Below are 25,805 nucleotides of genomic sequence, written 5' to 3' on the forward strand. Positions count from 1 at the left end.
GCCGAATGCCAGCGCATTCGGCCCCCCGAAATCAGTGGCGGAACGGCCCGCCACCCCCCGGGACAGGACTTACCTTGGGCGGATCTTCCTGGCGGCGGCGTCTGTGGCAGCCGGTCTTCTGACCGGCTGCTGCCGCCGCCATTTCCAGTTGAAAAAAAAAAAAACACGTTATAGGCTACGTAAAGATTTACGTAGCCTATCATGGCTACATTTTAAAAAAACACCGTGATAGGCTACGTAAATGTTTACGTAGCCTATCACGGCTGACTTAAAAAAAAAAAAAGCGCATACCCAAATGGCGGCGGCCATTTGCGTTCCTTATTTTGGCACGTCTTAGTCTACGTAAACATTTACATAGACTACGACGGCGAAAATAAGGGGAACGCAAATAGCGTAGATGCTACGCTATTTGCGTTCCCCTTATTTTCGTCGTCTTAGTCTACGTAAACGTTTACGTAGACTAAGATGTGCCAAAATAAAGAACACAAATGGAGGCGGCCATGGCCGCCGCCATTTGTGTACGTGCGTTGTTGTTGTTTTTTAAAATCAGCCGTGATAGGCTACGTAAACATTTATGTAGCCTACCACGGCTGATTGCAGGGACGCAAACGGCGGCGGCTATGGCCGCCGCTATATGCGTCCCTGCTAGCCAGCAGCCGGATGTCCGGCTGCTGGCAGAGCCAGCCGGCGGCTCCGCAGAATCGCTGCGGAGCACAGCCGGCTGGCCAGGATTCCAGGAGGGAGGAACGGAGCGCCTCCCCCCCGGCCAGGATTCTGGGGGGAGGGATGGAATGCCTCCCCCCAGCATTAACATAATCCGCGGAAAGGTAAGTCACTTTCGTACATCCCTACCCTGGAGCAGCATATACACATGTGCATATCAAATGCATACAGCCAATTTAAGATCAAATTATATGTTATGTTAAATATGGAGTGTGCAAAAAAAGTCCCTTTCTGTTTTTGTTTGACTCAAAAGCAAGTATGAGCCCTCAGTCCAGACTGGGCATACTTTTGAGCCAAACAAAAAAAGAAATAGATCTGCATTCTATATAGTTAATGTAACATGTAGTTTGACCCTTATTTTTCAAATGTATGTAGACAGACATATCAGTGTGCAGTAACCAATGGGGTGCTGTGCTCCTGCCAATTCTGTTCCACAAGCGATGCCCATGGCTTGCGCAACAGAGATTTAGCACTTCTGGGAGCAAATGGCAATTAGTAGAAATGCTCATTTCTGAAATGGGGCAAGTAGATGGAGCTCTGCGGACCTACCCCAATCCAGAAATGAGCATTTCCGCTAATTTCAGAGCTTCCTATAGGAAGCGATAAATCTCCAGTGCGCAAGGGTTCCGCTTGCGCAGTGGAATTGGCGGGACAGGCCACTTGCACCACAGCCCCACTGGATACTGCCCCATGTCTGTGTCACTATGTAGGATGACCTTCAAACAGAACCCAGGTATTAACTAGGTTATCAATGGTTCCCATTTTTTTTTTCTATGAAATGAATAAAAGGGGTTGAAATTTGAAACACATCTGAAAAGGGAGGGAAAAATCAGCCCCTCTCCCAGACAACAGCTTTATTAGTGATAGGGATTTTCCCAAACTATGTCCCCATTGCAACCTTCTTACTTTCTCACATAAGTTAATGGCTCCCATCATTTTATATGACACAATTCCAATTGAGTGCTGGAGAATGAAAGTGTGCCGCCTTCCCAGAAACTGTAGAAGCAGCAGACAAGTTAATCCCTTCTTGATGGTGACCCTGAGAGTATACATTTATTTTCACTCATATAAGTAACAGTTCTTATTCACTTCTATGAGGAAATGTAAAGTAGCATTCAGGGACACTGATGATTGCAGCAAACTCTATTCCAATACTGGGTGGCCCAGTCACCAATGACTGGGAAACAGAGCAGTATCATATGTATGGGTGTGCAGAGTAGAGATGGGTGAGAAATTCACTGGGTATGTGTCAGGGTGGACACTGAGCCCATAGTATCCCAGAGTAGTTCTGATTCTGAGGAAGAGCAGTCGCTCCTGGGAGAGTAGCGCGCTCCTCTTTCCCAGGACCAACAGCTGACAGAGATTCCTCCTACCAGCATTCCTAGTTTAGTTAGCAGTCCAGGGAGTGACCAAGCACAGATAGCAGACTTGGTGGATGCGCGACGCAGACGCAGAGAGTGGCGCCAGATGGAGGGCACGGAAAGGAGGCTTAGTGCCAGGTTGGCGCGCAAACAACGGCTGCGCCCAGAAGATCCAAGGGAAAAGGGGAGGGACTCTCCCTAGTCCTTAAGTTCAGGGGTCTGCCAGTAATTCCCTTTCAAACGGGGACCAACTGTTCCAACTTAGGGCATAGGTACTGTGCTGCTCAGATCTAGTTGCAATCAGTATAGTTGTTAAGTTGTAAAAGAAGAATAAAGCTTTGAAAGGAATCCCTTTGTCTGTGTCTGGACTTGGCTACTGGATTAGACTGAGAGAGGCCTCCAAGGAGCCCTTGACAGTATGCATTTTAGTGTGAACATACGAAATTTACAGTTCCCAAACCTACACACAGACCAGAATGCAGTTATATAATGATATCTGCACTTTTCTGAATTTTGTGATACGGTTCACAAATCAAAAAATGCTCACACAAATGTTTTATTTATTTATTTGTTTGTTTGTTTATGTATTTATTTCATTTCTATACCGCCCAATAGCCAAAGCCTCTATTATAGGGGAAAGTGTACACAAAAATGCTATTCTAGTATTTTATAGAAAGCAGGAAAAAAGTAACAACCTCATAATCAATTTCATTTGTAAATTATTACTTCAGACCGATGGCACCTTCCAGACACTACATTTTATTTATTTATTTACAATATCTATATACCATTCCATATCTAGAACAGATTTCAGAGTGCACAAGAGATAAAACAGTAAAAGGATAAAAAGATTAAAACACCACATTAAAAGTATACTATAAAACAGAATACCAACAGAAACCGTGACTGGTCAATTAAGGAATGCCTCCTGGAACAGTGCTGTTTTCAGGAGGTGCCAGAAAGAGTGCAGTGTTGGTGCCTGCCTGCCTGACCTCCAAGGGAGGGAATTCCAAAGAAAGGGGGCCACCACACTGAAGGCTCTTCTCCTGGTGGACTACAATCAGGCCACAGGTCCATGTGGAACCACCAGGAGCAGGCCCTCTGATGACCTCAGTGACCGGGCAGGAAGGAGGCGCTCTCAGGTATCCTGGTTCCAAGTTGTTTAGGGCTTTGTTTGTTGTTTATTAGTTCAGTTGCTTCCGACTCTTCGTGACTTCATGGACCAGCCCACGCCAGAGCTTCCTGTCGGCCGTCGCCACCCCCAGCTCCCCCAAGGTCGAGTCCGTCACCTCCAGAATATCATCCATCCCATCTGGCCCTTGATCGGCCCCTCTTCCTTTGGCCTTCCACTTTCCCTAGCATCAGCATCTTCTCCAGGGTATCCTGTCTTCTCATTATGTAGCCAAAGTACTTCAGTTTTGCCTTTAATATCATTCCCTCTTAAACCTGGCCCGGTAGCGAACGGGCAGCCAGTGAAGTTCGCTCAGCAAAGGAGTTACATGCAGCTCCTGACAAGAGTCGAGCTGCTGTGTTCTGCTCTAGCAACAGCTTCTGGAGCAGCCTTAGGGGCAGCCCCACATGGACTGCATTGCAGTAATCCAGTCAAGGTTACTAATGCCTGTACCACTGTGGCCAAGCTATCCCTGTCCAGGAGAGGGCAAAAATTTTATAGCATTCATTTGCATTTAACTTTAGAGAGTTTTAGGTCAGTGTTCCACACACATATTCCCCATGTTAGGATCTTGTTTCATTTGTTTGTATGCATTATCCCACTACTGAAATTCCATGACTTCATGCTCCAGATCCCTTAACATGAAGAGCTTTATTAATTAAAACATAGTTATGGTCTTCTGTGCTGTTTAAGTTCTGAGATCTTATCTCTGCACCTGGACAATCTTTTCATATAAATACAACGCAGCCGGATCACGAAGACCTTTATTAGATTTTCTGGGGCAGAAAATGAAAAAAAAGACTTTTGGGTGTGGACTGTGTGTGGGAAACTTCTGTACATCGTTAACTACTCCACATCAGCTCTCCAAATAAACTCAGTGCTTTGAAGATGCCAAAAACACACCTTGCATTCTAAATTCAGTCCCTGTTTAGGATAGATAAACAGTGGAAGTAGGTGCCAAGAATCAGACACCCTGCCTGAGGACTCTGCCAAAGTTTTTCATCTCTTTGTTTTTATTTTTCTTAGTTCAAAAGAATCCTTATTGCATCTAAGAAACTAATCTGCAGGGGCACAGAATTCAACTGTCCCCAAGCAAACTGGGAGTCGGTAAAGAAAGAATGTAATGTCCATTTATTGCAGTAACTGAATATTACATTTTGAAATGGTGTATGAATGAAGGATAAAATTAGTTTTCACACATATTTAGGGTCCATGACTCCTAGTAAATGGAGCAGCACCAGCTGTGATCCAGCACAGTCAAAGGTATGTGCATAAGGAATCCACGCATGCATTTAGGGCTTTTCCATTACCGCTGACTCACCAAACTACTTTCCAAATAAAGAGCAGTTTGCTGATGGGAACTTACTACACAGAAACTTCAGAAGACACGCCCAAGTGCCCATGCACGCTAAATTCTTATAGATCAGGGGTGGGTAACATGCAGCCCTCCAGAGGTTTTAGCCTACAACTCCCATGGTACCTCGCCTTTGGCTATGCTGGCTAGGGCTGATGGGAGCTGTAGACCAAAACATCTGGAGGGTCACAAGTTGCCCATCCCTGTTCTAGATCATAGCCAATATGTTTAAATATTGGTTAACCATATAACTACTGGTCATTTACGGGCTAGTTCATACATGGTCTGATGTAAATGTTACCTGAATGGTATAAAAGCCATATGCATAACCTCTTCCTAAGCCGGTCTCCTAACGTTTGAATGGAAGTGATCAATTTGGCCCACAGTATCAATTGTCATGTATGGAACTTTCACATTACTTGATGATTGCTCAACAATATTTTTTAATGCAATCCGTTCACACATTTTGTTGAGAGTTATCAAGTAAGAGCCAGCCCTTAGAAACCCCCACATGCTATCCCAGTGAAATTAATGGGTTGGCATCATCAGACTGTTATGAAGATCACAGGTCTAGTCAGTGATGTAGTCCAAAGAGGAAAGAAGCAAAAACCTGAATTATCTCAAAGCTAAATAGAAACCCTTCTGAACTTGTTTTAGGATGACCATATAATTTGCATCCATGGAAAACTTTTATGTTCTTAATACGTTTCTTGAAAGTGCCTGAAAGAGGGCCCCTTCACATGTATAGGTAATGGCAAAGCAAGGAAACCTCGGTACAATCCCACATTGCTGTAAGTACTCGACTGGGAGGGGCAGATTATATGTGAAAGAATCATACTATTATCTGTGCTGATTTGGTTGCATTATTCATGCAGAGCCCATAGCCACATGAGACTACATCATGGAAAAGCAGCTCCCACACTGCTGCAGCTATGTGCGAAGGGGCCAGAGACTAAACTGAATATACAGAAATGTGATAGCTGAAGACCAGCGTGGAAAGCTGTTTCATACCTATGAATATTCTTTTCACTAGCTATGCCTAGTGGTCATCTAGATAAGCTTTCTTCAACCTGGGGTCCCCAGATGATGTTGGACTACAACTCCCATCATCTTTGATAATTGGTGATGATGATGAGTTGATGGGAAGTGTAGTCCAGCTACATCTGGGGACTCAAAGTTGAGAAAGGCTGATCTAGACAATGAAACAATTCCTTCTCTACTGAAAGGAGCAAAAGCCTGAGAAACAGGCTCAGATGCTACTGTTCCTTGTCCTGTTGTATATGGAAGTGTGTAGAGGAGCAATAGGAAAATGAATGCAGGCACATATCCTTAAATGTCCCAGTCATCAGACACGTCCATCTGGTTAAATGTTGTTGATGCTGGTGCAATAGATGTGCATCTCAGACACATATCTGATGATTAAACATTACGTTGGCATACCACTGCAGTGATTCCCCATCCATCTATATGCACACAACCTTTAAAAACATGGGCAAAAGAATGAACACTTGAAGACCAGGTAGTCCTCCCAGCAACCCACCACATACGCACACCATGTGCCCCAGACTACTTTTGCTCACAGGTTCAAAGAACTGAACTGTTTCTGCTTAGTTAGGAAGGAAGGAGGCAGCTATCTAACACTGAGACAGACAGCTAGTGGGCTGAATTTGGAGTGGTCCTTTTCTAAATATGAAAACAAATATCTTATTACCTTTCTAGAAAATATTTGGTTGTTTGTCCATGTGACACTCTCTCTCCTCTTTCTTTCTCTATACATATATGGAAATTTGTTATCGACATCTGTGCATTTACACAACTCCTGAAGCCCTTTATAGGCAATTGTATGAATATTCAGTGACAGTTTATTATCCATATTTTTAATAGAATGAGAATATTTCCGTCCTATCAGCTAAGTACAATATAATCTGTTTAGTCAATTTATAAATGAGCACTGTTTATCCAACATAATAGCATCATGTACTGTAATGCGACAAGATGCATTACTTAAATATATTTTTCCCTTTCATATAATATAGTATTCATTTGGAGACCTCTGCCATTTAACTACATTAATATTTTTTTTAAAATCCCATGACATATTTTGATATATTGCATGACAGTAAATAATTGTTCAAACTTGTTTATGAAAGATAATATTGGAATTCCTACGTTTTTTCCCTGTATGCTGGATAATATTGCTCACAATAGTATCATAAGGTCATAAGTATTCAAAAAAAATTAGTGGCAAAATGGTTTTATTTTCTTGTTCTTTTAACAATAACTTTCAAACAATAGGTTTGAGTTTATCCAAGAAACTAGATGGGCTATGAAATCTAAACTCTGTAATCAAATATTTGCGGTGGGTGGGGAAGGAATCAAGAAGTCCTGATAGGTTATTTTTTAAATTTCTTTTTTGTTGTTGTTCAAAGTAACAGCCGAACACCTGAAATGTCCTGCAAGAAAAATGTAAAAGCAACACAGTTCTAACAGTTTCCCCTATTGCAACTTCACAAGCTATCTCAAACTCTTTAATGGAGATGCAACCTATTCAATGTTGTTTTTTTTTTTTAATGTAAAGCTAGAGAGCTTGTATCATCATAACTCCCCTCTCTCCTTATAGCCATTTCGTTGTCTTGCAAGTGGTTAGTGGATGGATATGGTAGAAAATGGGCCTAAAAATACGAAGGCATATGATTTGTTTATTAGAATATATTTTAAAAGCAGGTCCTTTATTTTCTTTTTAAATGAAGAAAATATGGCACTATATCTTTTAAGCATCTGAGGTGTACACCAGTTGCAGGGATTTTTGTTTATGAAGCAATTTTGCTATACCAGAACATTTAAAAGGTACACTCCACTATGTTTAATATTATCTATGTTACATACTGGCTTGATTCAAAATATAAAAAGCTGCAAGATATATATCATTTACAGTTGCCATAAAACCTATAAGAAGCTAAGTTTTAGGTAAATTAAACCAGCTGCTTACTACAAGCACCCCCCTCCAAGTCCCTCCAATAATGCTTGGGGAAAATATCAATGGCTTCTTTAAAAAAACACACACACACTATTCCTCCCCCAAAAAACACTTATAAACCAAATGTTTGATCAATTCGTCTTGATTTTTCTCTGATAGCCAAAAATAGCTAAATCTAATTTTGTTGTCAACTTTAATTTTTACTTCTCCACTATTTTTCAGCAATATGTATAAATGTTCACATATTCGTAACTGCCATATTATTTAAATATGTTGAATTGCTTCCAGTGGGAAATAATGTTTAAACATTCCTTTAAATGTTCTATGCTACTTGTTCAACAGTAGCAAGAAAACTATAGCTTATAAAAGGACCAGCATGATTTACCATTAAAACATCAGATAACAACATACATAGGGGTTTAGGTATCTCTACTCGTAAAATTATTATCTACCTTTACTGAGCCCTTTTATTTACTGATAAGAGAACAGCAAAACCAAAAATTAAAAGTACCAGTTTCGTAATAAGAGGTTTTTGTTATTGGTTATTTATTTCAAATTCCATCTAATTTATGATGACATCTATAAATTCTAATCTCAAATAATCCCATAAATGTTTGTGGGATTGCTCTGATGTAGGTGGGGTATGGATTGCAATGCACTGAAACTCCAATTCCCATCACCACAATACAACTCCTAATAATACCAAAGTCATATATTTTAAAATTTAGATGTAGAACTATTTACTGCATTATGGTTTACCACTATGATTAATTTACAAATCATTCAATAAGACAGCTGCTTTAAAATATGTTGTACTGCATTATTATTAGTTTTCAGCATTTTTGAAATTTTCAGAAGAATGATGTGCAGCGAAAATCAACAACCCATGCATTAGCATTATTTCACACTGGAAGCAAGGATTCCCTTACTTGAAAAGGTATATCTAGTTTTTATTGCAAAAATAATTTAAATATATGCAGGTAATTAATTAGGATATTACCCACAATTCTAAACACACACATGTCATTTCCTTAAAGGAGGGGAACAGGACAATCAGGGTATTAACTGTGTCTTCATTTATTACAGTAGCCCATAATTCCTTTGCTAACACCTGGAGTCAACTCGTTGACACCTGGAATTGTACACACTGAGACAGCCATTTGTGCAGGTACGTTTACAGCTCCAATTCAAAAACTTCCGTGGAAAATGAAGACGTCCTTCTATTCTGGGCTCAGACCCATGTAAATGTTTCATAAATCCTCTCCACAAATCTCTTTTAACATGCAAATCCATAAATCATCATAATACTGACAAAGAAGTTAACCAGCACGTGAAACTAATGCACATTCTATCTGGAGTTGGATACTGGTAAAACTATCCAAATGAGAGGCACTTTTCCAGAGTTCTCTTCATATAAAAAAATAACAACCATCAGCAGTTTCTTATCCCTGTCGTCACAAGACAACATTTTACAGAGTCCTCATTTTGTCTACTGATATTATGAATAAATGCTTAGGATAAGGTAAAACATGCCAAATAGAACTTCTTTTAGTCAAAGGAACCAGTGGAAATGCAAATAGTAAGATTGACAAGGAGTACTCACTGAAGATGGTAAACCTGGAGGAACCTTTCGAACTTTCTTTGTTTGTACTTCTGAAAGAAGAAGACACAATGTGGCTGTAAGATGCATGCTTGCAGGCTCACACTCTCACAGCTACTTTCAGGTCTAAGATTTAGCACTGAGCTAATATTTCTGATAAATTACTATAAGACAGAAGTTCAGTGGAAGTTTCCTTATAGAAATGTGGAGAAAGAAAGTAGCACGAAGTAACTCACCCACAGAGGTACTGTGCAGAGGCCTCCTTCGCGGGTTATTGCTAGAATACTGATAGTATTGAGAGCCAGGTTTGGTGGGTGAGAGAGCGCCTGGGTTGCCCATTTCCATGTCACCTCCGAGGAGACTTTGCTAAAAGATTTTTGAAAAATAAGTATTGTTACATCTAACTTTCCCCCTACTAGCCTTTCTATGCTGATTCAAATAACATCCGCTAAAAAACAAACAAAAATAACCTTCTGTGACTGGCAAAATGAAATACGAACTCAAAAGTATATTTCCAAACTTTACGTTCAGATATTACAAAACAGTTAACACTTATTTCCTTTTCAGTGAAAGAGGGCATTTAAAATAATCCTGATTGTTAAAAGAATGGTTTGATATTTAAAATAACTTTCCAGTTTTTTTGCTCACATGAAACAGCAGCTGAATACACAAACTTTTGAGGAACTTCATTATGGAAAGATCCTCGCCTGCTTTTTTTTGTTCTTATTCAGGGTGAACAAAATGTATTGCGTTGATCAACATAATGTTTTACCCTGTTACTAACATTCTCAGTCAGTATCTACAAAATAATTTCACTGTACAGAAATAGTTATCATAATGGAAAAATGTTGTGTTAAATATATGCAGTAAAAGTAACAAATTGTTACAATATAACATAAAATGTGCTATTCAGGTACACAATCCATGATTAAGATGTGAAAATAAATTAGACATTGCTAAAACAAACCAGTGTTTTGCTAAATTACTTGGGGAGTGAGAGATATAAAACTAGTGAACAGAAGAAGTTGTATCAAACTTCTTCAAGACTATCCTGTCTGTATTATTAAGTAAGAAAGTGCACATCCACAAATATGAAATGTACTTATTCATGAATGGACAACAGCTATACTAAACCAGAAGAAATAGTATCTGAGCACAATACCAAGGAAAAAGCAAAGACTGACATTTTCTAAAAAAATTCTATTGCTATAACTACATTGAAACTTACCCATAATATATAAATCCCCTGATAATACTCTGCATTGAACACATTGTTCTTTTAATTTTTCTGATATGCAATAAAACAGGTGCAGATACTACCATTTATATGATGAAGAAATTTTCCATTTAATAAAGAAATTTTAAAATTAAGTACCAAAAATCTAACTTTATCGTTACTTGTAATCAACTTTTACTGACTGAACTAATTACTGTACTTGATAAAGTACAGAATGTGTTTTCCCTAATCTAAATTCTAATCACCATGTCACTCACAACAGACTTAGTAATGCTTCACTAACACACTATTCACATGCAAAACACTCTAAATAGGCCAATTATGACTCTGCCCCTGTTCCCTGGTTAACCCGCTGAGAACTGAAAAATTTCACAAGACAGTCACCAACTAAAACAAAGGCTCCTTGTTTTAAATTAAGACAGTCTTTTTGATTCTTAAATAGCTCAACAAAGTGCCATGTCTTAGTCTGAAAGCAGTTGGTCAAATATGGCCCATGAGCTGGAAAATACTTTGCAAAAAGAATAAAATAAAAAATAAAATCCAAAGATAACTTTTTCATTGTGGAATGCATATTAATTTTTCCCCTTTATGTGGAACTGATAAATTGCTAGTGAATTATCAGCTACTTTCTGGATTTTGCATGGTGTCCTGTCTAAATTCCAGCTTTGTGCAAAATCAGAAAGGAAGAGATTTTGACATATATAGCTTTAAAAAATAAGAGAGCATTAGAATCACAAATTGTTAAAATATGATAAATATGTTCCCCTTTTGACTACTTTCTATCCTTTTGGCAAATGTCAAAATATGTTTCTGAATGGGAAAAAGGGGTATTAAAAACTTTTTTTGAAACGTTTTAAATTTTGGAACAAGCAGATTTCATGAGATTTAAAGACTCAAGCTAGAATAAAATAATATTAGAAAACCCCTATTCAGTCTCATTTTTAAAAAAGCTATAGAATTTGGACACAAAATCAAACATATGCCTGAGCATGGAATACCCATGGGAATGATCTAGAAATCTGAATAGCCAGACATAATTTACAGTATATCTACCTTCTTGGTTAAATTGATTTCTACAAACAAGAATATATATATAATTAACTAATATGTTCATAGTATCATGTTTCCTATTAGTTTTCTTGTCCTGTTAAATACCTCAAAACTAAGTTATAATGTAAGTACAGACGGAAACTGCTGGCAGGTGCAACACAAATAAGCAAAAAACAAATGCGTTCAAAACTGCTATCTGACTTGTTTAGTTCAGTTGTGGCCTCTCTCTCCCTTTTAGCACAGGAAATAACTTTTGCTGCAGAACACTAAATTTTCAAAAATACAAGTTACTCTGGGATCATGAGGTCTGAAGTAAGGAAAACCATTACAGGTTTGTGGTGCTCCCAAAATAAAGCACAGCCTTTACAATAAGATATCCAACAAACTGCTTTTATTCCCACCTAAGCTCCACTGATGTCAGTGGGATGTACTTCCAAATAAGAACGGCTAGGATTGTAGCCTGAGATTTTAAACAAGATGACATGGGATTTTTTAAATACATATTTGCAAAGGTGTACAAAAAAGGCAACTTTGTCAGAAGCCATACTGCGCACTAAAACGTACATTTACTGAAACCTTTATTTTTCATTTGAGCAAAAAATGTATATGCTGCTATCCATGAATAATAATCAGGCATGCTTGCAAGTGTACAAAGTATATGTATACAACAAGGACACTACTGGCTTTCCTTTGCAGCCTCTCACATAAGCGCCTCTAATTTTGTCTTTATTTAAGCCTTTGTTTTTCATTGGAACAGCTAAGTCATTCTTCTGAGGCAACAAAACATCCATTTATGTGCTCTTTTGGGGGCTTCACTAAGTACTCCACTGGGGAGAACTAAGATAAATATATATCTACTCATTCTGAGATACTTGTAAATAGAACAACAGGCATTTACTATTGTTCAGTCATTGCTAACATCTTTTAGCTGAGGGAAGGGAAGACTGCAAAAATGAGGCTGCCACATAACATCTTAGCTTTCTAAACTTAAAAAGTGAATGAAATATTTATAATTAACATCTGTATTTCAGACTGACTTGGAATCTAATCTTTAGAGGTGCCAATTTGCTCTTTGATAAGGCTATAAGGGCTGTGTATTTTCTACACTGGTATACAACCAAAGTAATGTTACAGTTTTTAAAGGTAACTACTGGGATTCCTAAGAGAAATAGGCTGAGATGCAAAGAGCTACTTTAGGTGCAACCAAGGACTTGGGAATTGTACCTTTCCCCCTCGGAATTCCAGAGCCTATCACAAATTAAATATCACAAGTTGCTTTTGAACCTCTGCTCATGTGGCAAGAGTTCAAGAAAAACTAGTTCAAAGATCTTGTGTGGTTCGTAGAGTCCAGGCCTGGTTGTATTACTTGCCAGAGGGGAAAAACCTTTATTAATAATTACTGCACGATATCCCAGTAATACCCCACTTGGTTTTGACCCATAAAGCCCTAAATGGCCTGGATATTTGGCAATGAAGGACTGCCTTCACCCAAGTCATCTTCAGAAGTCTTCCTCCATGTGCTCTCATTTTCTGTAAGGCATGTGGGCACCAGAGAACAGGACTTGTCTGTGATGGTGCCCAAGTTTGTAACTCTCTCCCTAGACGTGTTCACCTAGAGACATCTTTGTTATCTTTTAGATGCTAGGCAAGGTCCATCTTGATCACTTGGGATTTTTGTTGCAATCAGTATCCATTTCTTTTCTTATCTTATCACCTTAGCTGATCTTAACTGCTCTCTTACAATTATTATTGTTATATTCTTCAGCTGTTTTCATAGCGATTAGCTGCCACTTTGTTTCTATTTTGTTGCATTTTATCTGTCTCCTGAAAGTAGCCACAAAGGCTTTTAGAAAAGACAGATATAAATCTCTTTGAATAAACAAACACATATAAATAAATACTGGAGCCTTGGTTTGGATTTTGAGTAATGCTGTGTGCAAATGGCCTCTTGAAATTTTCTACCCTATTTGTGGGCAAAAAAATTGGGGGAATAATTCACCAAATATCTCAGTGGGGATGAGAAATTCTCCACCAGTTTCTCACAGGTAAGGTTCACCATTGGCAGGGATTATAGCACAGCTTCGTTTTCTTGTGCTTTCCTAATCATTGTGAGGTGACTGAGGGTGCCTTGTGTTTCTTTTTCTATTATACACCTCCCCATTGCTCTGAAGCCTCCCAGGCTGCGTGGGGTTCCTAATCAGAATTTAAAAAAAAAACTATGGGAGGAATTACCACATGACATCTTCCCCTGGGCATTAACTGAAGTACGGGAAGCTGAGGAGGCTACAATCCGCTGGAGAGAAGATTGTGCAACAAAAAACAGGACGTTTGCACACACTCCTCAGTTACCCCATAAGTAAGGTGAGCACAAGAACCTCAAACCCAACCCATATGTATTTCTCCAAAATTTTCTTCTCCTTTAAATTTCTTTTTGAAAGCCATTTCTTTTCTATCAAACTGAATGAGAATGTTAAAAAAAAAAAGTGGAAGAAATTTTCAGCATAGCAGTAATTTTGAATTTCCCTTCTAGTAACAGCAGAGATTCTTCCATTTGCAGAAGGTACTACAATCAAGTGGAGGCCTCTGTTGGAGGAAGGGGGGTGCGGGTTTTGTCAATTCCTTGGTCCCAATGCAGCACTCTGCACCATCTCCCACACTGTTCTGGAGTGTTGCCCAACCTTCCAGAGCAGAGGAAAGGTGAAATCAGCAAAAATTGTCTCACTCCCGCTTCTGTTGGGAGAGACCCATAAGGAGAGTTCCACTCATGAAGTATCCAAGACACTGCTTTTGCCATTTTGAAACTGCAGGAGCTCATTTGATTGATTGATTCAGCTCATCAATGTGCATGACACTGTACAGAGTAGAGGAGGACAGGACCCTGCCCCGAGACTACAAGTAACTTCAGAAGCACACGTATTAGAATATGTCTGAATATCAAGATCCTTCTCAGAACAAAACATACAGAAGACTAAGTCGTTAGTCAAAACTATAGCATCATTGACAGGAAGAGCTACATACCCAAATACTATTATATTCATGTTATTTAGCGATGTTCTGTACATCCCCTACAGCCCAGACATACATACTTCTACAGTTTATAACAGACATAGTAACACAACAACAAACACATTGAATGTGCCAATTAGTGATCAACATTTCGGTCATCAATACCAGGAAAATAGTCTCAGTGCAAAAGCTCCACTGTCTAAATCATTCTGCAATCCTCTTTGTAAAGCTGGGTATGTACTTGCCACACAGAATGCAAGCTGTGTTTCTAATGCACAGCTCTCCCCTCCTTCCTTGCCTGCTGCCTGGTTCTTTCCCCCCCTTTTTTACACATGATACCTCTTCATACAAACCCCTGTGCTGGCTATTGAATCCTACCTAAACAGCTGAGAAAGTGAATCCATGAATTAAGGGTAAGTTTCAAGAGATATTATATTTAATTAAAAGAAATATTAATCCATTTTTTAAATGGCAGTTTTGTTTTTCCAATGAAAATGATTGTTTTCAGATAACCTTAATTTTATACACACAAGTGTGCGTGCACACACACATTTTTAAACATGATGTGTGGAAAATAGGTTTCCCCCCCAAAACTATTATATTTAACTTTTATTACAAAGATGACTAACATTAATACAACATGAGTGGTGCCTTTCTGCATGAATAACTAATTGCCATAAAAGGTAAATATTTTTGAATGGTTAAATTTGTTAAAAGAAATATATATATATATATATATATATATAAAAACCCCAACAGGATAGGGAAAATATATCTGGGAAAAGGCCCTTTGACTGGACTTCCTGGATATATTCTCTCTCCCTTTCTCTTTCACTTTTATTAAATTGTGATCAGATATCAAACACTACTTAATGGGAATGTACAACACAGAAAAAACATTCTTAGATGAAATCAGATTACGCTCTTTTTCTGAACACTTGCCAAATGTTTGTAAGTTGAATACATGTTTGGGCATTCTTACACTCAAACAGCTGCAGTTCTACACTACCATCACAAACCTATGTGATCTATAGTGACTTTGGTCCATATGTTCCTCTCTTCTTCACAGCAAAGAAAGCAGAATAGCCTAAGGGCTTAGAGAAGTGTTGGGGAGGTGGCGGGGGGGGGGGCATGGATGGGCTGCATGGCAGTGAAAGGTGGATGCCTTGTAGAATTCTGTGTCCTGTCATTGCCATAAGGCCCTGCAATACCCGTTTGCTATTGTGCTCCTCCATGGCACAGAGGGTTATTATACAGGGCAGCCTGAAAGTGGGGAAGGTTTAACAAACAGCTCTTCGAGATACAATGTTTAGCTTTCAAAGCACCATGCATCAAAATAATCAGCGCCATATATTTATTTTTCTCTGTGCATTCAGGAAGGGAGTTGTTCATGACACAAAAACATGCATCAAGTCTAACTTGCCCATCACATCTTATTGTTTCTGGGCATTGCTAGGCAAGGTGAATGAATAAGTTAGCCTAGTTCTAGTAACAATGGACCGCACAGAGCTTTATCATCCCATGATTCTCCAGCAAAGAATTCCTAGAGAAAAGAAAATGACACCGTATCTTCTCTGCCACATGAATACTCCAGTAGATGACACTATGAGTGGTATACAGACCTTTTCGCCCCGTAGAATGGTACATGGAAGGCAGAATACACATCCGTCCCATTGTGACAAACAGCATGATCCTATGCAAGCTTACTCAAAAGTAAATCTCAGTATGTTCAATGGGGCTTATACCAGGTAATTGTGTATAGGACTTTAGAGTTGACATGTTCAAAGATTGAGCAAAACAAAATGCCAAATTCTATGGATCCAGATTTAAGCTGGATCAATTGCAGTTATGGAAGTTGGTTTTCCTGCCCCCTCCTTCTCATGGCAGCCCCTCCTGAAAATGCTACACAGAGAGCAAGGAGACTCTGCTGAATGAGGTAAGCTGTGCTGTCTTCAGGGAGTGGGGGATCCCAAAAAAACTGGGTAGAGGGACCTTCTGTGAGCAGAGCCCTTCTTTTCACAGAAGGCCCCTTCCTCTTGAAGTGAGCAGATCCTGAATTCAACCCACTATGTGCAAGAGCCCTATTAAATGGATTCACATGGATTAAAAAGGAGGCTGCCCCTGCCCTGTCCAGTCTGATCCTGAATGAATTCAGGATTCTGGAGCACAATCTCTTGCTGCCCTGATGCAACAAAATGAATGGCGCTGACTCTAGAGCCAGTAGATAGTGCCCTTCTGTGTTGGAAATGGAATTTCAAAACCCAAAGAAGTTCTTTCTAATTTTATTTACACTGTTTTGAGGTAAAGCATCAGTTGTCCAAGTACTTCAACAAAATTTGACTAAGTGGATACATACTATTCCAGAAGGTTTTCTCCCCTCATTGACATTATCTTAAAATGCATCATGTTGGAACAAGCTATTGTATATTAATGTCAATAATAATTATTTTAATTCTTCTCTTTACTCCCTCTCTTCAATTGCAATATCTCGTGGTTGAGATACAAGATTAAATCTCTTTATTTAAAAAAATATCAACGATGAATTAATTTCCCTTAATTGCATACTTCGAACATTGAACATAATGGATAAGTAGTCCCATTATTTGTCTGCTAGCTGTTTTTTAGGGTATAATCACGGATTAAGCCTGGACTTCGTTTGGCTGCTATTTTTTAAAAAAGTGGATGGTCCAATACAAAAGTGAAAATAACTATAGATGCCGCGTTTTGATGATGATGTAGAAGACGTCAATGGCACAAAATAGATTGCACTTAGCAAAACTTCATTCCTTTCTTTTTCACCAGAGAAAACTAAGTGTTGGTCTCATCTTCTGAGTTCTTACACTGGAGTACTTTGAGGTCCAAAACAGACATTACTTTAAATCTGAATCTAGCAGCTACATCTTTTGTTCATTTTTACTCTAAGTAAGGACAGGGCCCCCAATCCAGATCTTAAAAGCACTCCTTCATCCCCATGCTGGGGTCCCAATCTGAACTGGGCCCCTGCACCTAATCTAGGTAAAGATGAAAAAGACACATCTGCTAGACACAGATTTAAAGTAATGTCTATTTTTATTTACTAAATTTCTACGTCACCCAATAGCTGAACCTCTCTGTTTGGGCCTTGAATGAAGTAACAGTGGAGCAAAAGGATTTACCATTAGACAACTTACAATGGTCACTGATTTATTTAGACAGAAGCTTTTATGTACCTGGTTGGCATGAAACATCCATAACCTGTCCTATTGTAATTCCTGATAACAAGTAGCCTTATAATAATACAATATTATATAATAGTAGTAGTAGAGGAGGAGGAGGAGGTCTACCAACAGGTCTTAATTACAATAGCTAAATAGAACCTCCACATTCAAAGGAATGATATCTCTGAATAACCAAAGCAAGACACAAGCAGAGAAGAGCAATGCTACTGGCTTGCAGTCTTCCCAGATGCATCTGGCTGTCTACTGTTGCAAGCAGATGCTGCACCAGATAAATCTATGGTCTGATCCAGCAGACTTCTGCTTTCATTTTTATGTCCTTGGACTGCTTCATAACAGTCTTCATGATAAAGGAAAGATGGCATCTGGTAATCTAGCAATTGTGACCTTCCTTTTCAAACTTTAGAGTAAATATATTTTTAAAAAATAGAACCAAAGTCTACTGTGAAGCTGGTTCCAGGATCAAGAACATAATTTGATCTGATGTATCTTCTTTTGTAGGCTAAAATGTTCTTCCGTATGTGACATGTTCATATAAGGTGCAGATGTAACATTGTTCAGGCTGCTGTCTTATACACAACCCTACCGAGTGTGCTTCAATGGGACTTACTTCTGAGTAGACATGTTGAGTTTTGCACTGTCAATCTCTTGAGTGTTCCTCCCCCTTATGCATGTACGTTCCCATCCCCTCTCAGCAGCGGGTGTTGGTAGGTACTTAAAAGATTCAGGGCACAGTTCCATAAGACACAAATCTGCATACAATTTGCATATGCTAATTTATATCTGTATACACAAATTTAGAAATAATTATTTGGATTTATTTAAATTTCACAGAAAGCAAAGCCAGCTAATTAATTTACCATCCCAAATAAAATAAACACTTAAATTAATTTGCACCCAACTCAGATCATAATCACCCCTTTTAGAAAAAGTCTTCCAGTTGCACCAATGGTCACTGAGGGTTTGGATTCAGGGCTTGGGCCCATGGGCAATGCCTCTGCCACTCAGTTTTGCAGGTAGTTATGTTTAGCATTACATCTGAACCTATCTTTCTACTACCCAAAGTTAATGCCGAATCACAGTTTGAAACTGTATTGCAAACTTTGGCTTGGCTTAATTAAGATTAGCGTAAATATTGGCGCAGATATGATCATAGCTCTAAGTTGTAAACTAGGAATACCCAGGCAAGAGAGGAGGAGGAAAGAGTGAGAAAGTGAAGATTCTCAGAGACAGGGCTCACTGTTGGCAGGGTTGTAGCACAGGCTCTTTCTTTTCTCCTAAGGGTTTTTGGTTGATTTCACCGCTTCTGTAGGTAGCAACAGCATCAACTGTGGCGAGACTTCCACTTTCTTGAGGCAGAATGTTGAATTTCTTTGGGTGGTATTTTTGAGCGTACCTAATCACTGCAAGGTGGCCGAGGGTACTCTGTTTTCTCTCTCTGTCACACATCTTTCCATTGCTCTGCAGCCTTCCAGGCCACCTGCACTTCCTGAACTGAAAAAGTCCCATGGGAAGAAAGCCCCATGTGAAGCAACAGCACAAGCCTGTGTGGTGGTCACAATCACTAAACTATGGTTTTGATGATCTGGCAGCAGATTTTGATGATCTGTGCCAATGCTCCACTGTCCCCATAACTCTGTTCTAACTATGCAAGCCTATGCCTATATACTCCAGAGTAAGGCTCACTGAGTTCAGTGAGACTTAGAATCAAAGTACAAAATAGCTTCAATACATAGCACATGCTTATTCTTTTATCTTACTGAAAATAATTTAAGCATGCCCCCCGCCCGGTTCAGGTCAGGACCCTAGCATGGGAGTTGGGGGACTTTAACTCTTTGCCTCCCTCTCCACTATGGTCATGATACAGAGTAAAGGGAAGCTTTTTTCCCTATGCAAATTTCAGTCATGGGAACCAGACCCAGATCTGGACCACAGCAGGGACAAAGGGTTAGCCCCCCCCCCCCACTCCACACTAGGAGCCAAATCTGAATTGCATCCCCCACACTTAGGAAAGAAAGTACAGATATAACAACATGGTATGTATTAAAAATAACATTTAGTTTGACTGTTACTCTCCCTAAATGTGTTTAAGATTACAGCCTAAATCCATCAAATTTGACATTGCTATCACTCGGGGTGCCTTCTGGTGAAGTCTTTACCAGAGCTGACTAAAGCACTATTAGATCCCAGTGATTCTGACGTAGATTTCTTTTTGACTCTGCATAATAAATAGGAGTACATAATATTGCTTACAGGGCAGCTCTGTAATACTTGGGCAGAGAACCTGCTACATCATCAGTTCTCATACCAACAAAAAAATATCCACAGCTAGGTTTTTGTTGTTGTTGTCTTTGTTCTTTATTGTAACTGATACTATATTTACAATTGACAAATTGTATTCATAGGTTCTTCCCTACCTCCTCCCAGATGCAATACTGCAAAACACATCTAAGTTCAGGTATTTAAAGTGTTTCTCTATTTAGAAATATGCCATATCAAAGAGTGCAGGCATATAAAAGTCAATATGGCAACTTCCACTCGGTACATAGTTAATATGCAATATAGAATGGTCCAATGGTTTGTCTGTTTGTTTATTTATTTAAAATGTTTCTATTCCGCCCTATATCATTAAGATCTCAGGGCGGCATACAGTATAAAACAATAAATAATTTTAACACCTAAAAACATAAAGGTAAAGGTGTCCCCAACCAGTCATGTCTGACTCTAGGGTGTGGTGCTCATCTCCATTTCTAAGCCGAAGAGCCAGCGTTGTCCAAAGACGCTTCCGTGGTCATGTGGCCGGCATGACTGAACACCGAGGTGCATGGAACCTGCTGAAGCGGTACCTATTTATCTACTTGCAATTTCTTGCTTTCGAACTAAAAGCATATCCAACTATTAAACAACCTAAAACCAGTTAAAATATAAAACAGTTAAGCAATGTGCTAGGGAATGAATTTAGCCCTCAAAGGCTTTGGTAAAAAGCCACGTTTTGACTTGGTGCCGAAATGAGACCAATGTCTGCGCCAATCAGGTCTCCAAGGAGAGGGCATTCCACAACTGGGGTGCCACAGCAGAGAAGGCCCTCTCCCATGTCCTACCATAGTGTATGTCTCGTACTGGGGACACACAGAGGGGGGAACTATCCAAGAGATCTCAGTTCTTGGAGAGGCATATATAGGTTACTTAGACTGCAATCCTATATCTACTTAACTGGGAGTAAGCACCACTGAACTCAGCAGGGCTTACTTCTGAGTAGAAAGGTACAGGATTGTGCTGTTAAGGTGCAACCATATGCATGTCTACTCAGAAGTAAGGCCCTACTGAGTTCAATGGGACTTACTCCTAAATAAGTGTATACAGAATTGCAGTCTTAGACTGCAATGCTATACACACATACCTGGGAGTAGGTCCCATTGAACTCAGTACGGCTTACGTCTGAGTAGATGTGCACAGGATTGCACTGCGTGAGGCTCAAATGACACCAGGCATCTTCAGCTTTATTCTCCAATCTACTGTTTCTTTCTATAAAAAAGAATAAAGTTAAGAGGGTAAAATTTATTTCTACTTTATTGAAGAGTTTTATGTCTCAGCTTAAAAAGCCCTCAAGGTGGCTTCCGGGTAAAAACTAATTAGTTCCCAAAACTTATAAAGTTTAACTGAAATAGTTTTTTGTTTGTAGGGTGAGTAAAACGCACAAGGACTGTAGGCAAAAGTGCCTAGTCAGTTTATGCTTCCTTGAGCGATTCCTTTAGTGCATAATTCAGCAGCAAGTTGTAATCACCGCCTGCTTAAAATGTCTTCCTTTGGCAAACTGTTTCAAAACATAAAGAACAAAGTTTCAAAAGACTGACTAACCTAACAAGACAATTACCTTTCGTCTTTCCTGTGTTTTGGCTTTAAAGAGCTTGCTACATGGATTCTAGGTCAAGCTATTTTAGATGGGATAGAATATCCTGTCATGGTTCAGTCTTTAAGAGGTATTTAGTGCTGAATTCTCATTTTAATTATTTTTCCCCATGTTAACATGCATCAGAATGAATACTATACTGAAATGATATTCTTGCAGTGCTTGCAAACTAAAGTTCCATTAAGTACATCTGACAGACCTAGATAGTTGTTTGTTTCAGCAAAATGACTTACAGTACAGTCCTATGCATGTCTACTCAGAAGTAAGCCCCACTGAGTTCAATAGGGCTTGCTCCCAAGTAAGTGCATATGGGATTGCAGCCTGTAGTGCCTGGGTGGATGGGTGTAAATTTTGTTCTCTCTGTACTCAGAGCAATAGTGTTACCTTGCTTCATTATTATTATATATCAGGATCCACCTCCTAGTCTGGGGCCTTAATGATTTTGACAGGTGTCCTAGTTTAAATTAATCAGCACCTTGCTTTCCCAGGGCTGCGGTGGCTTAGTGGTTAAGACGCTGAACTGCAGACCGGAAGGTCAGCAGGACAGCAGTTTGAGACCCACGTGCCGTGTGATGGAGTGAGCTCCCGTCTTCAGTCCCAGCTCCTGCCAACCTAGCAGTTCGAAAGCAAGAAATTGCAAGTAGATAAATAGGTACTGCTTCGGCGGGAAAGGTAACAGCATTCCACGCATCTCGGTGTACAGTCATGCCAGCCACATGACCACGGAAGCGTCTTCGGACAGCACTGGCTCTTCGGCTTAGAAATGGAGATGAGCACCACACCCTAGAGTCGGACACGATTGGTTGGGGACACCTTTACCTTTTTTTTTTTGCTTTCCCAGAACCCAGTTGCTGGACGGTGCTATACTCACCAGGACCATGCCATTGTTCATATATGACTGGCCTAAGAAAACATTTTTTTATGGAAGCTGGAAGTAAAGATGTAGGTTTCCCCATATAATGTACACAGGCACATTGATGGACATATATGGGAGCTCATTCCTTATCTCAGGTCCCTCCAACACCAGCTCTCCATGTCTATGATGGAGGAGTCTTCTAAATTTTCCTGCACTGCAAAATCTGGGTCCTTGAAACTTTCCTAGAAAAGCAAGCATAGAACTATTCGAGAGTAGTAAGCTTCTCCAAGCGGAACTAAATCATATAATGGGTTGAAAGGCATCATGCAAAACTCTACAGCAAGTTTGTCTTATTGAAAAATATTAGGAATCACTTGCTTAGATACTTCACGTATGACTTTTTTCCCTCTTCTTCCCAGCAATAATCTCAAGGTAGGAAAAATAAACAAACATGCAAATCTTCCACTGTCAAGTATAATGTAAAGTATCTATTTTGCCATGGATAGTACAGTTGTTTGGGTTTTTCTTTCCTATTTAGAGACATGTGAAGAAATCCAAAGTGTAATATGATACATTTTAAAAAATAATTAACATCCAGCTTGGCAAATACTCAAGTGTACATCGAACACGACAACACATTTAATGCTCCATTAAAATTCTTTATCCTGGAATAAAAAAGAAATCTGTGGAGACTGAACCTGAGGAAGATAATAAAATAGTGTGCAAATGTAATTCCAAGTGGCACAGAATCCCCTTCATATCTTTTTCATTCTGGTGGTCTTATATTCCCTTGGGACCGCAACCCAAACACCTGAGAGTGGGGTAGAGGAGGAGGAGGGTGAAGCAGTCTCAGACTGCAGGAATTTAAGCATCAAGCAGGAGAATGCAACTCTCTAGGTAAAACCAGCTGGATACATAGAGGTATGTGGCATCATTGCGTGCTTAGTGTGTTTACAAGGTGAATGAGAGTGACTGGAAAGAACACATCATGATGTGGAGAAAGCAGCTGCATGAATCTACCCTGACTCTTGCTTAAATCTGGTGGCCTCGTTTTATACAAGCTCCAAGCACTCACGAATTTTGGATCAACCTCAAGAAAACAGCAAATTAAGCCAAAAATCATACCACTTTAAAATATATTTGGGTAGAGGGTTTTCGGGGGTGTTTAAAAAAAAACCCCCACACACACCTGCTAACCCTTAAAATTGTAAAGGAAGTTAAGTGCTATAAAGCCAATGGAATCTCAGCACACAGTTAAACACTTTTAATCACAGTGATTTTAAAAGGACTTGGGAAAATCTAACTTATACAGGCTTCATGATCCACACACTTTCATGTTGTCCAAATCTTTTGCTTTTCTTTTGATGGATGTTGGGAGCACAAAATAAATTTTCCTTTTGTAGAAAACACTGAAAGGAATAATAGGACCATAGAAAAGTGAAAGAAGAACATTCTGTATTTATTAGATGAAATCACAGATTGGCCCAGTTCGCATGATCACCGTGGCTTAAACAAGTTCTTTAAGCTGCAGGGCATGATGGGTGCCATTGGGGTGGGGTTTCATGGTGGACAATCTGCCATTTCCAAAGCACTGTTTTAGGTCATTCTAGCCAGGCTAGGAGCATTTTCCCTTCCATTTTTCTGGCAGATCTTTTTCCCTTCTTAAATTTCCCTCCCATTAAAAGTGAATCCAAAGCCACTCCTTCCTTTCACCCATCATTCCCCTGGAACATCTTGGGTTCTGGCCTGCTGCTCTCAGAAACACCGTACTGGGGGCCTCCAGGAGCAAATGTGCAACTTCACTATCAGAGCTCATCTCTTCTGGCGGAGCGGCTCTTCAACCCCATCCTAATCCCCCTCAGCTGGCCTTCAGGGGAAGTTGTGATTGCTTTAGGATTGCTCTGTAAAAAAAAAACTCCAGAGACAAAGCAAGTATGAAATACTTTTTGCAGAATACTGGATAAGGTTTTTCAATATTTCTTACAGTAGAAATCTACAAACTTTATCAATTTGATTTATATCCTGCTTTTCCACCAAAAGAAAGGTGCTCATCAAGGTGACTAACAATAATCAGCTGAAAGGCAGCCTCACCTAGAGTGCATTACAGTAGTCCAAACATGGACTACTAAGAAATGCATGAGAGTGGCCAAATCTAGAGGAACAGGCCCAGGTAGCTCACTAGCCTCAGCTGTGCAAATGCACATCTGGCCATTACCAAGACCTGGGTGTCTGGGTGCAGGGTCCCTCAAGTACACCCAAACTGTGAGCCTGAGTCTTGAGGGGAGTGTACCCCAGTTCAGCAGCTAAACTATCCAAAAGTTAAACTTTTATAACTCATCCTACAAGTACTCTTGCATAGCACCACTGAAATGAATGGGAGTTATGTAGAATGCAGTAAGGCCCTGTTCATATTACTAATGTTTAAAAACACACACAGAAAAAATGGAAAATGTCTCTGGTATATTTGCTGAAGTGCCCCACTCAGCTGCGTGTGCAGAAAGAGAAGCCAAACTAGAAGATAAATATAATGAGGAATTTCCTTCCACCCCAAAAGCACAATTGTAATGAAATGTTCCTTTTACAGATATGAATTCATCTCTTACTTTACTAAGCTCTTTATGGATGGTAGAAATGCATTTGTATGTAGATCCATGACAATGATTGAAAAGCATTTCATTAATATTACAACACTACAAAAAGGTACAGCATATTGCAATAGTATTATCAAACATGATTGATAAATTATTAAGAAAATATCAATCTGCACACTAATATTTTTAAAGAGAGGGAAGAAATGTTACCGAGCCATCTATAACTAAAAGCCAGTCACTGGGTGAAACCAATAGGTCGTAATACGGATCCAGGTGAAGCCTGACAAATCTTCATTGCAGAACTATACTAATGACCACTTAAAGACAGCTCTCATTATTTGTATTTATTACTCTCTGTCTCATCAGCAAATTGTACTCATGAGATAATCTTGGTAGGTTGGAAATACATAAAAATTATACCAACTTCATTTTAACTGAAGTTTACACCACACATTCCTGTGAAAGACCTTGTTATTACTGTAGCAATGCTGGAAAATATATTAAGAATGGAGCCAATGTGCTTTTAAATAAAAGCTGAAGAAGAAAGATTTTATTGACAGCTCTCCCAGAGTCGTGCATGCTGTAGACTGCATGTATCACACACCTAGCAGGTGCAGATTTTGCCAGTGAAACACACACAATGTTTTGTTACCTGGGTGCATCAAGATTACCAGGTGGCATCTCTAGCTGAGCCAGCAGCTCTCTCTATATAAATGCATACAAAGAACGTGAAAGTGAGAAAAATATGCATGTG

General features: G+C 39.4%; 1 protein-coding gene across 6 annotated transcripts in view; it reads right to left on the bottom strand.

The window, feature by feature from the left end:
* TCF4 (transcription factor 4) overlaps window positions 1–25,805 on the bottom strand; it is a 469,854-nt gene that overhangs the window by 182,744 nt on the left and 261,305 nt on the right. For all 6 annotated transcript variants that reach the window (XR_014787505.1, XR_014787504.1, XM_084832950.1 and 3 more), the window contains 2 exons: window positions 9,423–9,552; window positions 9,190–9,239 (listed from right to left, as the gene is read on the bottom strand). Coding sequence is in view for 4 of the 6 variants with exons in the window: in XM_084832950.1 (XP_084689076.1) it covers window positions 9,190–9,239; window positions 9,423–9,552 (180 nt within the window). In the remaining 2 variants the exon portion in view is untranslated. The remainder of the gene's footprint in view (window positions 1–9,189; window positions 9,240–9,422; window positions 9,553–25,805) is intronic.

Source organism: Heloderma suspectum, chromosome 2, assembly GCF_057233095.1.
Source record: "Heloderma suspectum isolate Gila_16-S chromosome 2, 16-S_ref, whole genome shotgun sequence".
NCBI lineage: Eukaryota > Metazoa > Chordata > Lepidosauria > Squamata > Helodermatidae > Heloderma > Heloderma suspectum.